General features: G+C 46.2%; 1 protein-coding gene across 3 annotated transcripts in view; it reads left to right on the top strand.

The window, feature by feature from the left end:
• VARS2 (valyl-tRNA synthetase 2, mitochondrial) overlaps positions 1–12038 on the top strand; it is a 31352-nt gene extending 19314 nt beyond the window's left edge. For all 3 annotated transcript variants that reach the window (XM_053378620.1, XM_053378621.1, XM_053378622.1), the window contains 11 exons: positions 127–252; positions 1930–2034; positions 2960–3028; positions 3138–3216; positions 3978–4105; positions 5014–5166; positions 5868–6077; positions 7977–8088; positions 8435–8616; positions 9826–9975; positions 11557–12038. In XM_053378620.1, the coding sequence (XP_053234595.1) occupies positions 127–252; positions 1930–2034; positions 2960–3028; positions 3138–3216; positions 3978–4105; positions 5014–5166; positions 5868–6077; positions 7977–8088; positions 8435–8616; positions 9826–9975; positions 11557–11658 (1416 nt within the window). In that variant the 3' untranslated portion in view covers positions 11659–12038. The remainder of the gene's footprint in view (positions 1–126; positions 253–1929; positions 2035–2959; positions 3029–3137; positions 3217–3977; positions 4106–5013; positions 5167–5867; positions 6078–7976; positions 8089–8434; positions 8617–9825; positions 9976–11556) is intronic.
• The last annotated feature ends 4972 nt before the right edge of the window (positions 12039–17010 follow it).

The raw sequence follows: 17010 nt of genomic DNA, 5'->3' as shown, positions 1-17010 counted from the left end.
CAGTTTGGGGCAGTAAGCTCAACAGCTTTGGGGGGTGTGTGTCAGGAACGTTCCTTTTTGAAATATGGCGAGCCCAGGTGTGGGGCGTGTGCTGACGCCACTGGTCCTGCCTTCGTCCCCCTGCAGACAGCAGATCTCCAGCAGTTCTACCCCAATAGCCTTTTGGAGACTGGGAGCGACCTTCTCTTCTTCTGGGTGGCCAGGATGGTGATGCTGGGGAAACAGTTGACCGGAGAGCTACCTTTTTCTCAGGTATGGATTGGATGCTAGAAATTCTGTACTTCCTGGAGGGTATTACAAGAAGATCCATGGGACTGAGAGAAGCAAAGTGTGAGCCCTAACTATTTATCCACAACTTATACAGTGGTACCTCAGGTTACATACGCTTCAGGTTACAGACTCCGCTACTCCAGAAATAGTGTTTCAGGTTAAGAACTTTGCTTCAGGATAAGAACAGAAATGCTCTGGCGGCACGGCGGCAGCAGAAGGCCCCATTCGCTAAAGTGGTGCTTCAGGTTAAGAACAGTTTCAGGTTAGGAACGGACCTCCGGAATGAATTAAGTACTTAACCCGAGGTACCACTGTACTTCCTGATTATCAACACAAGAAATCCTTGCAATTGGTTCATCGCAACCTGCATTTAAAAAATACTATTGTTAAAGTAATCCTTGTCAATCCACTTAGTTCTGTCTGGATTCCGGTACTCTACCTTTCTGTCCTGAGTCTTAAAATTGGTGTGATAAGAACTTCATTCCCAGGTGGCCAGGTTTTTTATTTTATTTTGATTAATCCCCACCACTTGCTTTAACCTGAATTGTTGTGTTGTGCTTCTGTTCTCCTGGGTCATCATGGTGGGGCTAGAATTGCCTTTTAGACTCTCCTGCTGTCTTGCATACAGGGCATGGATAGGGAGCCAGCGGCCCTCCAATAGTTGTGTTACAGCCCCCATCGTTATGCCAGTAGGGGCTGACGGAAGTCCCAACAGTATTTGGGTAGCCATGGGCAGGAGCGGCATATCCCATTTGGCCACTTGAGGTGAAACAGGAAACCCTGCTCTGCCACCCCCATCCTGACGCTGCTGCCACAGGGTTCCTATTCTTGGACTAAGGATAACATGCTGCAGTTTGTGATCTTGAGAAACTGTAGCTGTTTCAGAAAAGAGAACTACTGTGTTGTTGTTTAGTCAATTAATCGTGTCCAACTCTTCGTGACCCCATGGACCAGAGCACGCCAGACACTCCTGTCTTCCACTGCCTCCCGCAGTTTGGTCAAACTCATGTTAGTAGCTTTGAGAGCACTATCCAACCATCTCATCCTCTGTTGTCCCCTTCTCCTTGTGCCCTCCATCTTTCCCAACATCAGGTTCTTTTCCAGGGAGTCTTCTCTTCTCTTCTCATGAGGTGGCCAAAGTACTGGAGCCTCAACTTGACAATCTGTCCTTTCAGTGAGCACTCAGGGCTGATTTCCTTCAGAATGGATCGGTTTGATCTTCTTGCAGTCCATGGGACTCTCAAGAGTCTCCTCCAGCACCATAATTCAAAAGCATCAATTCTTCGGCGATCGGCCTTCTTGATCGTCCAGCTCTCACTTCCATACATCACTACTGGGAAAACCATAGCTTTAACTATACGGACCTTTGTTGGCAAGGTGATGTCTGCTTTTTAACATGCAGCAGTTTGTGATCTTGAGAAACTGTAGCTGTTTCAGAAAAGAGAACCACTGTTGTCTGTGATTTGTAAGCGTACAGACCAAAGTCTCACGAATCTACCAATTCAAATAATAACACAAAGGCAGTATACCTTGTGTTCCTTGTGCCTTCCCATGGCTGTTATTTCATAGTACGGGTTGCCCTTGCTTTTCCTCGATAGCCTGTTGGTGCTCTTTGCAGGGTTTTGAAGACATAACACATTTCCTGTCTCTCCCTTTCAGGTTTCCCTTCACTCAATGGTCCGTGATGCTCATGGCAGAAAGATGAGCAAATCTCTTGGGAATGTGATCAACCCTTTGGATGTGATTTATGGTGCCCCCTTGCAGGTACTTAACTGTTCAGAAAATTGGAACAAGTCTTTCTCTTCACCCTCTGTAGACTTTGACATCCCACTGGGTTGTCTGCACTTGTAAAGGACTGTGGCCCTAGTATTTTCCTTATTATACCACATGTCATTATGATAATGCCGTCAAAAGTCACTAATAAAAGGTTTCCTTATACCAGGCATGTCCTGCAATCTACTCACAGTATAAAAAAACCGCCCTCCATTATCATTGGAGGATTGACCAGAGTTAAGCTTTTTTTAGGGAGCCAGAGTTTGCTGAGCATCCTGCAGCCAATAGGAAGCCGTGCCTGACATTCAGCTTCCAAAAATCGTTCGAAAACAATCACTACTGTTCGAGTTCAAAGGCGTTCGGCTTCCGAGGTTCCACTGTATCCATAGCTAGGAGGTTTAGAAACCTGCTTTAAAAATAAAGTTCAAAATGCTGAGATGCTTGTCATGTTATATGCTATTAATTATTACTATTATCATTATCATTATTATTTATTATTATTATTTATACTCCCCCCCCTCTGGCTGATTTTCCCCAGCCACTCTGGGCGGCTTCCAATCAAGTGTTAAAAACAATACAGCATTAAATATTAAAAACTTCCCTAAACAGGGCTGCCTTCAGATGTCTTTTAAAGAGAAGATAGCTGCTTATTTCCTTCACATCTGGTGGGAGGGCGTTCCACAGGGCAGGTGCCACTACCGAGAAGGCCTTCTGTCTGGTCCCTGTAACTTCACTTCTCGCAATGAGGGAACCGCCAGAAGGCCCTCGGTGCTGGATCTCAGCCTAAGGTTCTGTATATATGGTATTATCCTAAGCAGGGAAAACCCGGGAAAGGCAGTCTTGATTTCCCTTTATCTCTGGCTCCTCCTCTCCCTAAAGTTTCCCTCTTATTATTATTATTATTTATTGTTTTCAGGTGCTACAGGAGAAGCTTCAAAATAGCAATCTGGACCCGAGGGAGGTTGCCATTGCTATGGAAGGCCAGGTCGGTTCCTCCCCACACTTTACTCTGCCCTCCAGCCAGACCCACTCACCCTTTTGTTTTGTGGGGTTCCTGTGTGTTCACACTTCCTCCTATCATTGTCCCTTTCCAGCAGCGATATTTTCCTCAAGGAATTCCCGAATGTGGAACCGATGCCCTCAGGTTTGCTCTCTGCTCCTATTCTGCACAAGGTGAGAAGCTGGAACGTTCCCCTTTATTTTTCTGAGGGGCTCTGTCCATGAAATAACCAAAGTGGCTTCAGTCCCTGGCATTTGCGGCTGTGACTGGGAGAGATCCCTGTCTGAAATCCTGGAGATGCCAGTCATTGGCAGACAGAACTAAGCGAGATGGACCCAGTGATCTGGTTCAATATGAGGCAGCTTCACGTGTTTCTGTTTAGCATTGTAACCAGTAATAATAATAATAATAATAATAATAATAATAATAAAATTTTATTTATATCCCGCCCTCCCCAGCCAAGGCCGGGCTCAGGGCGGCTAACAAGCAATAATAAAACAAGTTGAATGAATACAACTTAAAAACAAGATTAAAATACAACATTACCAATATAGAAACATTAAAATATTAAAATGCAGCCTCATCACAGGAGGAGAAAGGAAAAAGAAAGAGGGGGAGGGAATCAATTTGGCTCCAAGCCAAAGGCCAGGCGGAACAACTCTGTCGTACAGGCCCTGCGGAAAGAAATCAGATCCTGCAGGGCCCTGGTCTCATGAGGCAGAGCGTTCCACCAAGCCGGAGCCAGTGTTGAAAAGGCCCTGGCTCTGCTTGAAGCTAATCTAACTTCCTTAGGGCTTGAGACCTCTAGGGTGTCGCTATTTATGGACCTTGAGGCTCTCTGTGGGGCATACCGGGAGAGGCGGTCCCGTAGGTACGGGGATGTGGCCGACTTGGAAACTGAGGCCCTTAACATCACATGCACGCCCTTCCTCAGGTGACGGCATTAACCTTGACGTGGCTGCGGTGGAGAGCGCCAGTCGTTTCTGCAACAAAGTGTGGAATGCCCTGAAGTTTACTTTGGGAGCCTTGGGAGAAGGATTTATGCCAGTGGAGCCAGAGAAGGTAACTGGGAATGTGTGTATGGGGGAAAGGGGTGATTTGCTTACAGAATATGTTGACGTCTGTCGGTCTGTCTTTGTGCTGTGTAAAACGTAGACTGCATAATAGAGGTCTCCCAAAGAAACAGACGTCTCCTTAACCTTTCAGCACACCTAGGATTTGAATAGGAAGCATTTTCTGCACTCGTCTACCACACTGACAGCCGAATCCTGGACACGCTGGCTCAAAAGTCAGTTCCACTGGGCGAAGTTTTTTATGTTTGCCACTACTGTGGCTTGTGTTTTGTTAGCCCCAAAATGGAAAATGAGTGAGGTCCCAACTAAAGAAGAATGGCAACTTAAACTGATGGAATATGTGCAGCTTGCAGACTTAACATATAGAACATGGGTAGGGAAACTAAGGGTCGTAGGCCAGATCCGCCCCAATCACCTAAATCTGGCCCGTGGACGGTCTGGGAATCAGCATGTTTTTACATGAGTAGAATGTGCCCTTTTATTTAAAATGCATCTCTGAGTTATTTTGGGGCATAGGAATTCGTTCATCCCCCCCCCCAGAAATATAGTCCGCCCCCCCCCAAGGTCTGAGGGACAGTGGACCAGTGCCCTGCTGAAAAAGTTTGCTGACCCCTGATATACAATAAGAAAACAAGAAGAACATACGTTTAGAGAAGATTGGAAAATGTTTATTGAATATATGGGGGGGGGGAATTGTGTACACTTGAAAACGTTAAGATAAATTCAACAGTGTAAATAAGTTTTGATGGACGTAATAATGGAATACTGAATGGTTTAGTTTATGTAAAATATGCAGGGATTTATGGCCTCCGTCTTGAGTTGCATGAGAGAAGAAAGGTGGGGTAGAAATTTTAATACACTGGAACACTTCTGCCACTCGTTTACCTCTTCCTCCAGGTCTTCCCTAGCTCCCCGATGGAGCGCTGGATCCTCAGTCGTCTCTACCACACAGTGGAAGATTGTGCCCGGAGGTTTGAAGAGTACGAACTGCATTCTGTCGCTTCCTCAGTCCATCTTTTCTGGCTGCACGATTTCTGCGATAACTACTTGGTGAGCTCTGCCTGTGGGTTCAGATTCCTACCACCTCTCTTGGAGTGAGATGGGCAGGACTAGATCGTAGCCTGAGAAGTGAAAAACTTGCAGGTCAGGATACAGGTGGGCATCGTCTAGGGCAGCGGTTCTCAACCTGTGGGTCCCCAGATGTTGTTGGACTACAACTCCCATCATCCCTGAGCTCTGGCCTTGCTAGCTAGGGGTGATGGGAGTTGTAGTTCAACAACATCTGGGGACCCACAGGTTGAGAAAGGCTGGTCTAGGGAGTATGATTCTGGTTCTCAGATTTTCCATGAGATTTTTCACCAGAGGTGAGCCTTTGAGTAATCTGGGTGCTCTTTACGCTGAAGCAGGGGTTGATTTATTGTGGGTGGCAAGGATGATTGTGGGGGAAAGAGGGCATGGAGAAAGAAAGAGAGAGAGAGAGAGGTGACGGCAGAAAGAGAATATGGAGCGCAGAAAAAGAAAGAATAGAACCATTTACCATGCTGAACCATTTACAGATGCTGCATGAGGCCCTTGGTATGTTACGGGACTACAACTCCTATTAGCTCCAGCTAGCCTGGCTGACGATCAGGAGCGATGGGAGTTGTAGTCCGTCAACATCTGGAGGGCTTCCCAACCCTGGCATGGAGTTGGATCTTCAGAAAGCACCTCTCTTCCCAGACGATGGTAACACGCCTGTTTTTCATCCACAGGAGTCTGTGAAGCCCATATTGAGGAGTGGGGATCCGTCTCAGCTACTCTCCACCCGCCGGACCTTGCACAGTTGTGCGGACGTGGCTCTGCACCTCCTTTCTCCCTTTATGCCTTTCCTCACAGAGGAACTGTGGCAGCGCCTCCCCAGGATCGGATCCCAGTCTCCTCCCAGTATCTGCGTGGCCAGATATCCCAGTGCAGAGCAACTGGTGAGGGCGTTTCCGGGGACCTGAAAGAAGGAAATGTGTTAAGGGGGGGGGCGGCATTTCAAAATGATTCAGGGCTCACCTGTGCGTTTTCTGGAAGTCCTCGTACAAGTTTACTTCGTAAGCCTTGGAGGACAGTGCTACCTCGGTTCTCAAACTTAATCTGTTCTGGAAGTCCGTTCCAAAACCAAGGCGCGCTTTCCTGTAGAAAGTAATGCCCTTCAAGACTTTTTAAAACAACCCCTAAAACAGCAATTTAACATGAATTTTACTATCTAACAAGATCTTTGATCCATAAAATGAAAGCAATAATCAATGTACTGTCCTATAACATAAATAAGACAGTATTGGAGATGTTAAAAATAATAATAATAATAAAATCTTACCTGCACTGATGAAAGTCACTGTTTGGATGGGGGGCTTTTATCCATTTCCACAGTCACACACTCAATCAGTCAGTAGCTGAACTGGGTTCCACACAGTCACGAAAACAAATTAATTGAAAAAGCCTCAAAAACAAAAACACAAAATGAATTACAAAAGTGCCAAACTTAATCAGTTCCGGAAGTCCATTTGTCTTCCAAAATGTTCAAAAACCAAGGTGCAGCTTCTGATTGGTGCAGGCGCCCTGGAAACAATAGCTGACAGCCGCATTGGATGTTTGGCTTCCAAAAAGCGTTCACAAACTGGAACACTTACTTCCAGGTTTTCAGAGTTTGAGAACCAAGGTACCACTGTATAAGGTCCCTGTTCTGAATATCCAGTAATGTAGAAATTACAGCAAGTTCTAGTTTCAACTTTGGCCACATCTGCATCATACATTGAAAGCGCTGTGGTGCCATTTTGAAGGTGCTGTGAGTTGTTGGGAGACCGCGATTCTCCTCGGAGAGATACAATTCCCAGAGTTCCCTGGGAAAGAAATTGGATAATTAAACCACTCTGAGAATTGTAACTCTGAGAGGGGAATAGGCATCTCCTTGAATTTTGGTGCTGGAGGAGACTCTTGAGAGTCCCATGGACTGCAAGAAGATCAAACGCATCCATTCTTAAGGAAATCAGCCCTGAGTGCTCACTGGAAGGACAGATCATGAAGCTGAGGCTCCAGTACTTTGGCCACCTCATGAGAAGAGAAGACTCCCTGGAGAAGACACTGATGCTGGGAAAGATGGAGGGCACAAGGAGAAGGGGGCGACAGAGGACGAGATGATTGGATAGTGTTTTCGAGGTTACCAGCATGAGTCTGACCAAACTGCGGGAGGTAGTGGAGGACAGGAGTGCCTGGCGTGCTCTGGTCCATGGGGTCACGAAGAGTCGGACACGACTAAACGACTAAACAACAACAAACAAGTCTCAGCACCATTAATAAACTGCTGCTCCCACAATTCTTTGGGGGAAGCCATGGCACTTAAAGTGGTGTAAGGTTTTCTACAATATGTAAGTTTCTTGAAATAGATACGAAATATAATAGTGAACTTTAAAGGTATGGTGCAGCCGTGGCTCTAATTCTAAAGGAAAGAAGGATCTTTTCAAGTCCCCCCCCCCCCCATTTCTATACCGCTTTATGTTTTTAAGAAAAATCTCAAAGGGGTTTACAGCATATTAAACATCAATAAAACAATCCAGAATCAAACATTTCTGAAGAACGTAAAATAAATCATATACAGTCAAAGAAACATAATTAACAGGAAACTAAAATATTATCTAAAAGATTTCAAAATAAAACATTACAGAGGAGGTCAGCTACGGAATACATATTTAACACAAAGTTTTTTAAAAATCTTAAACATTTCAAAAGGAAACATGTGAAGTCAAATATAAAATGCACATTTAAAACAGCATAATTAACAAGAGAATAAAATATTATCATAAGCATGACAGTTTTCCCCTCCTCCACGTTTCCAGGCTCACTGGCGTCATCCCGACGAAGAGGCAAACTTCCTGTTAGTACAGGAAGTCATTAGAGCCGTCCGTGCCCTGAGGGCAACTTACCAGCTGACCAAAGCTCGGCCAACAGGTAAGACCTCTTCAGGTGTCTGCTGTGTGGAGAACTGTTCATTTGGCACAAGGGCTTACTAAGGAAATGTGGTCATTGGGGTAGAAAAATAGTTCCCTCACTCCTGATAGAGCAGGTACCCCCAAACTCGGCCCTCCAGGTGTTTTTGGGACTACAACTCCCATCATCCCTAGCTAACAGGACCAGTGGTCAGGGATTATGGGAATTGTAGTCCCAAAGCATCTGGAGGGCCAAATTTGGGGATGCCTGTGATAGAGGGTATAACTGGTGCCCCCTCCCTCTGATTGGCTGATACCTTTGATTGTCTGAGGAGAGTGCCTGTATTTTTTAATCTCTCTGTCCCTAGTGTATCTGGTTTGCCCAGAGGCAGTTCCCCGTGGCGTATATCAGACCTACCGAGAACCCCTGCAGACTTTGTCCTTGGCTGGAACTCTGAAACTCCTCTCAGGTATCGAGGGAGCAGAATTACCTGCAAGTTGCGTGGCTGCGAAGGGGCACGAGCACACTGCCATCTATGTGGATCTGCAGGTAAGACCCACGTTGGGGCAACTGCTTGGTTCAAGGAGACAGGTTCGTAAGGAAACGAAAGAAAGGTGGTGTTATAAGAAAAAAACTTGCTCCCTTTTCCTTATGGGGTATTCCGGAGCCCGTATAGAGTCCTTTAGTGGGTTCCCTGTTGTTAGGAGAAAACAGAGGCCAAGCAGAGTTATACTGAGAAGCAAAGCGGCTAGTAAGCCTGATCTTTATCAAGGAACCGTTGCAATAGGGTCACCACAGAACCCTGAACAATGGTGCACAAGCCCCTATATAGACTTTTGAAATTTCCCGCCCAGTAGCCCAAGACCACCACCCCCTGAAACATCATAAATACATCACAGAAGGAGGCCATCTACAGCAGAAATCCTGCCTGACAGGATACCTGATAATGGTCACTGATTGCATTACCTGGGCAGTCCAGCCATTCTTTTGTGATGGTAAATACTTTTAGATCCTCAGTCCGGTTCATAGGTTCACACTATTCATACACAAATGTGCCCTTAAGACAGGATTTGCAAGCCAAAAGACAATGGGAAGGCTTTCCCCATTTTCCCTCCCTTATTGCAGAGGAACATTTGAGGTCATTGGGAGAGTAAAAATGGCATCAGAATTGCTCTACTATTTCAGACGGGACGCAGGTGGCACTGTGGGTTAAACCACAGAGCCTAGGGCTTGCTGATCAGAAGGTTGGCGGTTCGAATCCCCGTGACGGGGTGAGCTCCCGTTGTTCGGTCCCTGCTCCTGCCAACCTAGCAGTTCGAAAGCACATCAAAGTGCAAGTAGATAAATAGGTACCGCTTCGGCGGGAAGGTAAACGGCGTTTCCGTGCGCTGCTCTGGTTCACCAGAAGCGGCTTAGTCATGCTGGCCACATGACCCGGAAGCTGTACGCCGGCTCCCTCGGCCAATAAAGCGAGATGAGCGCCGCAACCCCAGAGTCGTCCGTGACTGGACCTAATGGTCAGGGGTCCCTTTACCTTTACTATTTCAGACACATGGTTCATATATTTAGATATGTGTGCATTTGTCAATATTTATTCTACATTTGAGACCTTAAAATTCTTGTAACAGTGATGACCAGGTGAAATGCATTGTGGGAGGATTATGGCCACCTTTCAGGGAGTAACTTCAATGGAGTCTAGAAGGAGGTTCTTTTAAATGTGTATCATGCATTGAACCCGTGACTCTTCTCTCACCATAGGGATTGGTTGATCCCCAAAAGGAGCTCCTCAAATTTGCATCTCGGCAAAAGAAACTGGAGCGGCAGCTGGCAGATCTCACCGTACGGGTTCAAGGGGCCAGATATCAGGAGCAGGTCTCCCCAAAAGCCAAACTGGATCACCAGCAAAAGGTATTGACTGCTATGGGAGGTGGCTATGGTTGCACACCACATTAAACAACAGGTAATGTTGTGGGGGTAAATTGTGACTTGGGTGGCGCTGTGGGTTAAACCACAGAGCCTAGGACTTGCCAATCAGAAGGTCGGCAGTTCGAATCCCTGCAACGGGGTGAGCTCCCGTTGCTCGGTCCCTGCTCCTGCCAACCCAGCAGTTCGAAAGCACCTCAAAGTGCAAGTAGATAAATAGGTGCCGCTCCAGTGGGAAGGTAAACGGCGTTTCCGTGTGCTGCTCTGGTTCGCCAGAAGCGGCTTAGTCATGCTGGCCACATGACCGGAAGCTATACGCTGGCTCCCTCAGCCAATAAAGTGAGATGAGCGCCGCAACCCCAGAGTCGGCCACGATTGGACCTAATGGTCAGGGGTCCCTTTACCTAATGTTTAATTGTGCCACACGAGCAAGTGGCAATCTGGATTGTGTGGCTCAAAAGCTGCTTCTTTGCTCTGGATTGTAACAAACTTTATTGCATTGTCTGAGCCCAAACTCATGACTTTATTTTCGCCGAACGAAACTGCAAATGGTACTATGGTTTGGTTGGAGAGAAACAAACCTTTTGAGTGTCACCAAAAAAAGCATATGGGTATTTTCGAAATACTTCATTTTTGTTCTGGAAAACAATACTTTTTTCCCCCTTTCATTTTAGACTTTCGACAATAAAAAATAATTCCTCATTATAATTTTCTTTTTCTTTTAACATCTTTATTGAAGGTTCAAAAAGTACATAGTTATATGTGCACTAAACATGGCAAGATGTAAATAAAAGAGAAATAGAAACAGCCCCCGTGTAGAAGGGAAAGTAAGGGGGGGAGAGGGAAAACCCCCCCAAAACTGTATACCTTACAAGGTTATTATTGTACTTCACCAGATCTTAACCTGGTGTAAGAATGGATTCCAAATATCATTGAATTTGTCCATGGCGAGTCTGCATTTATTTGCAAGTTGCTCATATGTTGCGAGTTTGTATAAGTCTTCAATCATAGAAGGGAGCCGCATTTTTCTTTTTCCAATTCATCAGTATCACTCTTTTTGCTGTGGAAAGGGTATAGAGCCTCAGTGCCCTCATTATAATTTTCTTCTGTTATAATAGTATATCTGTCCTGTGCTTTGCTATTCAACCATAAACTGTTTCTTGGGGCTGATGTCTATAGGATTATACTGCAAGTTTCAGCAAACGAAATAGCATAAATACGTGTTTGTGACATCCTTTGGGTATGAACTTGTGGGAAAATAAGTCTGTACAGTGGTACCTCTGGTTACGTACGTAATTCGTTCCAGAGGTCCGTTCTTAACCTGAAACTGTTCTTAACCTGAAGCACCACTTTAGCTAATGGGGCCTCCTGCTGCTGCCGTGCCACCACGGCGCGATTTCTGTTCTCATCCTGAAGGAAAGTTCTTATCCCAAGGTTAGCGGAGTCTGTAACCTGAAGCGTATGTAACCCGAGGTACCACTGTATTAGTAACAGCCAACCCTCCTTATCTCACTGGTAGCAGTGATACTTCATCTGCGTGTTTAACCTTCTCCTTTTTTGTCACAGATTTCCTTGCTGCATTCCGAGCTGGAGCAAATAGAACAGGCCAAGTCAGCCCTCCAGAAGATGCCTGTGAGGCAGGGATTGTCTCCTGAACCACTTGAGTAGTGAGGACTGGCAGAATTAGCCTTAGGTGGATTAAATGAGAAGATATGGAAGACTGGGAAAATAAGTTGGAAGCTCTGTGCGGTTCTGAGACACCCAGTTCTGCGATGGAGCCTGTCTTGCAGCAAGATAAAGGGTGGCGTTGGGTCGGCACACTGACTTGATTTTGAACACTTGGGGTCACCAGCTGGACTCCAGAAGCCTCCATGGACTGACATGCCGCCTTCACAAGTTTAGAGAAGGGATATTTTATCGCCAACAACAACAACAATAATAATAATTTATTATTTGTACCCTGCCCATCTGGCTGGGTTTCCCCAGCCACTCTGGGCAGCTTCCACAAAAACCAAAAATACACTAAAATGTCATATATTAAAAACTTCCCTGAATGGGGCTGCTTAAGATGTCTTCTGAATGTCAGGTAGTTGTTTATCTCTTTGACATCTGATGGGAGGGTGTTCCACAGGGCGGGCGCCACTACCGAGAAGGCCCTCTGCCTGGTTCCCTGTAGCTTTGCTTCTCGCAATGAGGGAACCGCCAGAAGGCCCTTGGCACTGGACCTCAGTGTCCGGGCAGAACGATGGGGGTGGAGACGCTCCTTCAGGTATACTGGTATACAAGGTTCAATGCCAGCCTTTACTGCTGCAGAAGCTGTGGAACCGTTACAGCATGCCCTTACCCAACCACCAAGGGCCAATCTTGTGTCACATGATAACCACACACAGTATGCTTGATGGGTTCAGCTGTTCAAAACCTTCTTCTCCAGGCAACTTGTTCTCACTCTCCCATGGGATGCATTCACACAGAGGTAATAAATATGTGAGCCAGGCTGCCCATGTAGCCGCAGCCACCCACAAGTAATTCACACAACAGTGTTGCTGCGATTGTGGAAAAGTCTTCGCCTGTGGCTGTTACGAAAAAGGAGCAATGCAGAAGCAAGCACCAGGTGGCTGGAATGGTAAACAGGAAACTGATGTTATTGGATTGTCCCATGGGAAACTGGGACTGTTTGTAAAGTGCTCTGAGAGCCGGATGTTACCTCAGAGCAGCACATGACCCTGTACTGGAAGTACATGGGCGGAGTTTACTCTCTCTCTGCAGAGGGAAGCAGAGTGTGCAGACATGTTTTCTCTGTACTGCTGAAAGACAGAAATAAAGACATGTAGATATATTTCTGTCTGTCTCTTTCCCCCTCCCTGGGAGAGGAGGAGGGGGAGGAGTGGTGGTGTGTTCTCCTTCACGTTGAGGAGAATCGCCGAAGAGACCTCCTTTGATCTTGCCGGCAGACGCTGGCAGGAGGTCTTAAGGATTCAAGCCGGGCACCTGGAGGGTGGCCAAATTCCTCTGGACTAAGAGCTGAGCTGGAGGCTCTGACTTTTGGCATGAATCCCGACAACTGGTAGCAGTCCGATGGTTATCTGATCTATGAGGATCTGCAAGAGAGGTGAGAGGTCGATGAATCGTTGCCATCCTCTGCACCTAAGGAGATAAAGAAAAGCGTCTGCCTGCAGCCAGAAGCTGAAACAGACAGCTGGACACCGAGAGGAGTGTGTTTCAAGGCAACGGAAAAGGTATGCTGCATTTTGGGCAAGAGAGAATGAACGCAGAAAGATTTATTTTCTGGTTCACAAGCTGCGTTTGAGAAAAACAGCTCTGAAAGAGCAAGCTTGCATACCAGGAATTCCTGTGGTTTAGATAAGGAATTCCGTCCTGAGCAGGTTGCTAGGCAACGTCTGCCAGTTACTGAGTGGCCTAAAAAAGAGCCTGGGAAATCGAAAGTGTATCTGCGCAGCTGTGCAAGGGTTTTGAAAAAACAGCCCAAAGGCAAGCCTGCCAGTGAAGCAGTAAACAAAGACTTTTGGAGTTTTACTGGCTTGAAAAGTGAAAGCTGGCTTGAGATTGAGTGCAAGCTGACCCTTGGATTCAGCATGGATGCCAGTAAGGGGGGAGTGCCCCTGAGTGCCGTGGTTCTAGAAGAACACAGCCGGCATACTGCACTGGAAGTAAAGCACAGGGGGAGGGAGGAACGGAGTTCTAATTCCCCCACCGATGAGGCTACTGGAAAGGATGCTGTAGCTTTGAATGCTGTGCAGTGTTACAAATGTGGACAGGCTGGGCATCTTCAGCGGAGCTGCAAGAAGCCACGTCAGCCAAAAGGAGCGAAGGGCCGCTCAGCAAAGCCTGAGGCGTCAGGCAAAGGTCGTACCAAGCCTATGGTGGAACCTGCAAAGGCTTTGATGGCGAAAGGAACCACGCCAGATGTTGGGAACGCGTTTATTATCGACACTGCAGCGACGGTTCATATGTCCCCACACAAAGAACTCTTTTCATCGTTTAAGAAGCAAAGCTTCACTGTGACACAGGCCAATGGTCAGGAGCTAGAAGCGGCCGGCGTGGGGACTGTCTATCTTAAGAGTCTGGACTTGACAATAAACAATGTTTACTTGGTTCCTGAATTGAAGTTCAATCTGCTGAGTGTTTCGCAGATTGCAAAGAGAGGACTGAAACTGTCCTACGATGCTGAGAGCTGCGAGATCTACAAAGATGGAGAGCTTTATCTTTCTGCCAAACAGAAGGATGGACTTTATTTGTTGACTTTTGCACAAAGTGATTACATGGAATGTAATTCATCTGTGTCTAACCTAGTTTCTCTTGCAGGTGTTAGCAAGAAGAAGACCGGGGTCAACAGGGCATTTCAGCGGGTGTATGCTGATGTGATTGGTCCTCTAGAACCATCTAGAGGCAATGCAAGATATTATCTTGTGTGTGTGGATCATTTCTCTAACTATGTCTGGGTTTATGTGTTGAGAAAGCCACAGGAAGCCTTAGAGAGGTTTCAGGAGTTTTGTGACAAAATTAAGAGTATGCATGATGCTAACATTGATTGTCTATTCACAGATGAGAAGCAGATTTTTCTTTTACAGGATTTCCAGAGGTTCCTGCAGAAGAAGGGAATAAGACACAAGGTTTCTGTTTCAGCGGAAGCGTGGAACAGGGGTGTCTGTGTACGGGTGAACAGAGAATTGCAAAAGGGGATGAAAGCGCAATTGCTAAGTTCACATCTGCCACATGAGTACTGGGCCGAGTCTCTAATGTCGTTCTGTTATACGAAAGTGAGAAAGGTTTCAAAAGAGTTGGGAAGTTCTCCTTTTGAGAAACTGTTCCACAGAAAACCTTCTGTTGCCCATTTCAAGGTTTTTGGGTCTCATGTGAGAACAGAAGCTCCAGGTGGAGTAAAGAATGCCAGAGGCATTTTTGTGGGGTATGAAAAGGGTCTCTACAGAGTAATTTTGTCTGAATCTGGTCAGGTGATTCTCACAAAATTTCTAGAGAGTGCTCCTGAACAGGAGAGAGTGATAGTACACACTTTTCCCACTGATGACGATTCAGATGATGATGATTTCACTGATTTCAGCTGTACTGAAAGTGATGACACTGATAGCTCGGAGAGCTCAATTGTCACTGTCATTGAGAGGAAGTCTCACACAATAGATAGGCCTTCACAACTGAAGGATGAACCACTGTTTACCATTGGAACTAGTTCTCCAAAGAGTCCTGAGACTGGACCAGTGAGCAGAGAGGATCAGCACCTCATACGTAGGTCTGAGAGAGTTACAAAGGGTCAACCACCCAAGAGGTACTCAAAAGAGTTTGCTAACTTAGCTGTTGCATGTGTTGCTGTTGTAAACAACCGAGGACAGGTTGGAGCTGTGTCTAAGTCAGAGACAAAGACACAACAGAGAGTTGCTAGCCAAGGTAATGCAGATGCACTCATTCCTTGGAAACCAGACAACCAGAGAGGTACACTGGGGAAACCAGTGGCGGGGAGTTCCAAGGGTGGAACTGAAACAACAGGGGAGTGTTATGTGTATAACAACTGTTTGTTTTCTTCTCTGGATCATGCTTTGCTTGCTGCAACACGCATTGATTCTTTTGGGGGAGGATGTTACGAAAAAGGAGCAATGCAGAAGCAAGCACCAGGTGGCTGGAATGGTAAACAGGAAACTGATGTTATTGGATTGTCCCGTGGGAAACTGGGACTGTTTGTAAAGTGCTCTGAGAGCCGGATGTTACCTCAGAGCAGCACATGACCCTGTACTGGAAGTACATGGGCGGAGTTTACTCTCTCTCTGCAGAGGGAAGCAGAGTGTGCAGACATGTTTTCTCTGTACTGCTGAAAGACAGAAATAAAGACATGTAGATATATTTCTGTCTGTCTCTTTCCCCCTCCCTGGGAGAGGAGGAGGGGGAGGAGTGGTGGTGTGTTCTCCTTCACGTTGAGGAGAATCGCCGAAGAGACCTCCTTTGATCTTGCCGGCAGACGCTGGCAGGAGGTCTTAAGGATTCAAGCCGGGCACCTGGAGGGTGGCCAAATTCCTCTGGACTAAGAGCTGAGCTGGAGGCTCTGACTTTTGGCATGAATCCCGACAGTGGCTATCTGCTTTTTACACTAAATTTATCCATGCGAATGCACTCCAGAGACTGTTGGCACACACCATTCGGAAAAGGATTTGAACGCCTGAGCTTCTTGTCCCATCAATTTTATTTATTTTTTAAAGAAAGAAATTTGGTCTTTGTAGTCAAACCAAAAGGCTGTCTAAATTAATTTTCTTTCTTTTTCACTCCTTGCGATAATGCAGAGTTGAGAACGTATCCACCGGCAAGGTTAACTATGCAGATTTAAGAGGCTTTCATGCCAAGATGAAGTGTAAAATAATGTTTGGAATTACAGCTTCCTTTTAAGTCAATTCCTTTAAAGTCTTTCTTACTATTGCATTTTTGAACATGCAACTTGGATTTTGAACATGCAAAACATGTGCTTAGCGCCCCCTGCAGGAGAGATTAAGGGCTGCAAATTGTGAAAGAGGTGTACAGGGAAAGAGAGCGGCTGGAACCCTTCCCCCCCCCCCCAACAGAGATGTCCCTCTCAAAGAGCCCTAAAAGTTCAAGATGCAATCTAGGTGATCAGGCTCATGCAGCTCACTACTTAACAAGATCTAGCGGGAGGCCAGGCTTGAAGTTTGAAAGAGTTGCTCTAGCAAACGGCTGGAGTGAAGTATAGGTTTACACAGACCTGCAGCCCAGGTGGGTGTCTCTTGGTCCATCACCTCCAGGTGCAAACTGCTTGAGGTTGATTCCAAACACCTGTTGTAGCATGAGAACAAAGGAACAAGGGCTATAGCCAACTAAATTATTCTGTGAGCAGAATCATTGAAATTAATGGACCTAAGTTAATCGTGTCCATTACAGTGGTCCCTAGTGTTAAGTACTTAATTCGTTCCGGAGGTCCGTTCTTAACCTGAAACTGTTCTTAACCTGAAGCACTACTTTAGCTAATGGGGCCTCCTGCTGCCG

This window comes from Podarcis raffonei, chromosome 2 (genome assembly GCF_027172205.1).
Source record: "Podarcis raffonei isolate rPodRaf1 chromosome 2, rPodRaf1.pri, whole genome shotgun sequence".
Taxonomy (NCBI): domain Eukaryota; kingdom Metazoa; phylum Chordata; class Lepidosauria; order Squamata; family Lacertidae; genus Podarcis; species Podarcis raffonei.
This window is presented reverse-complemented; position numbering and strand designations above follow the sequence as displayed.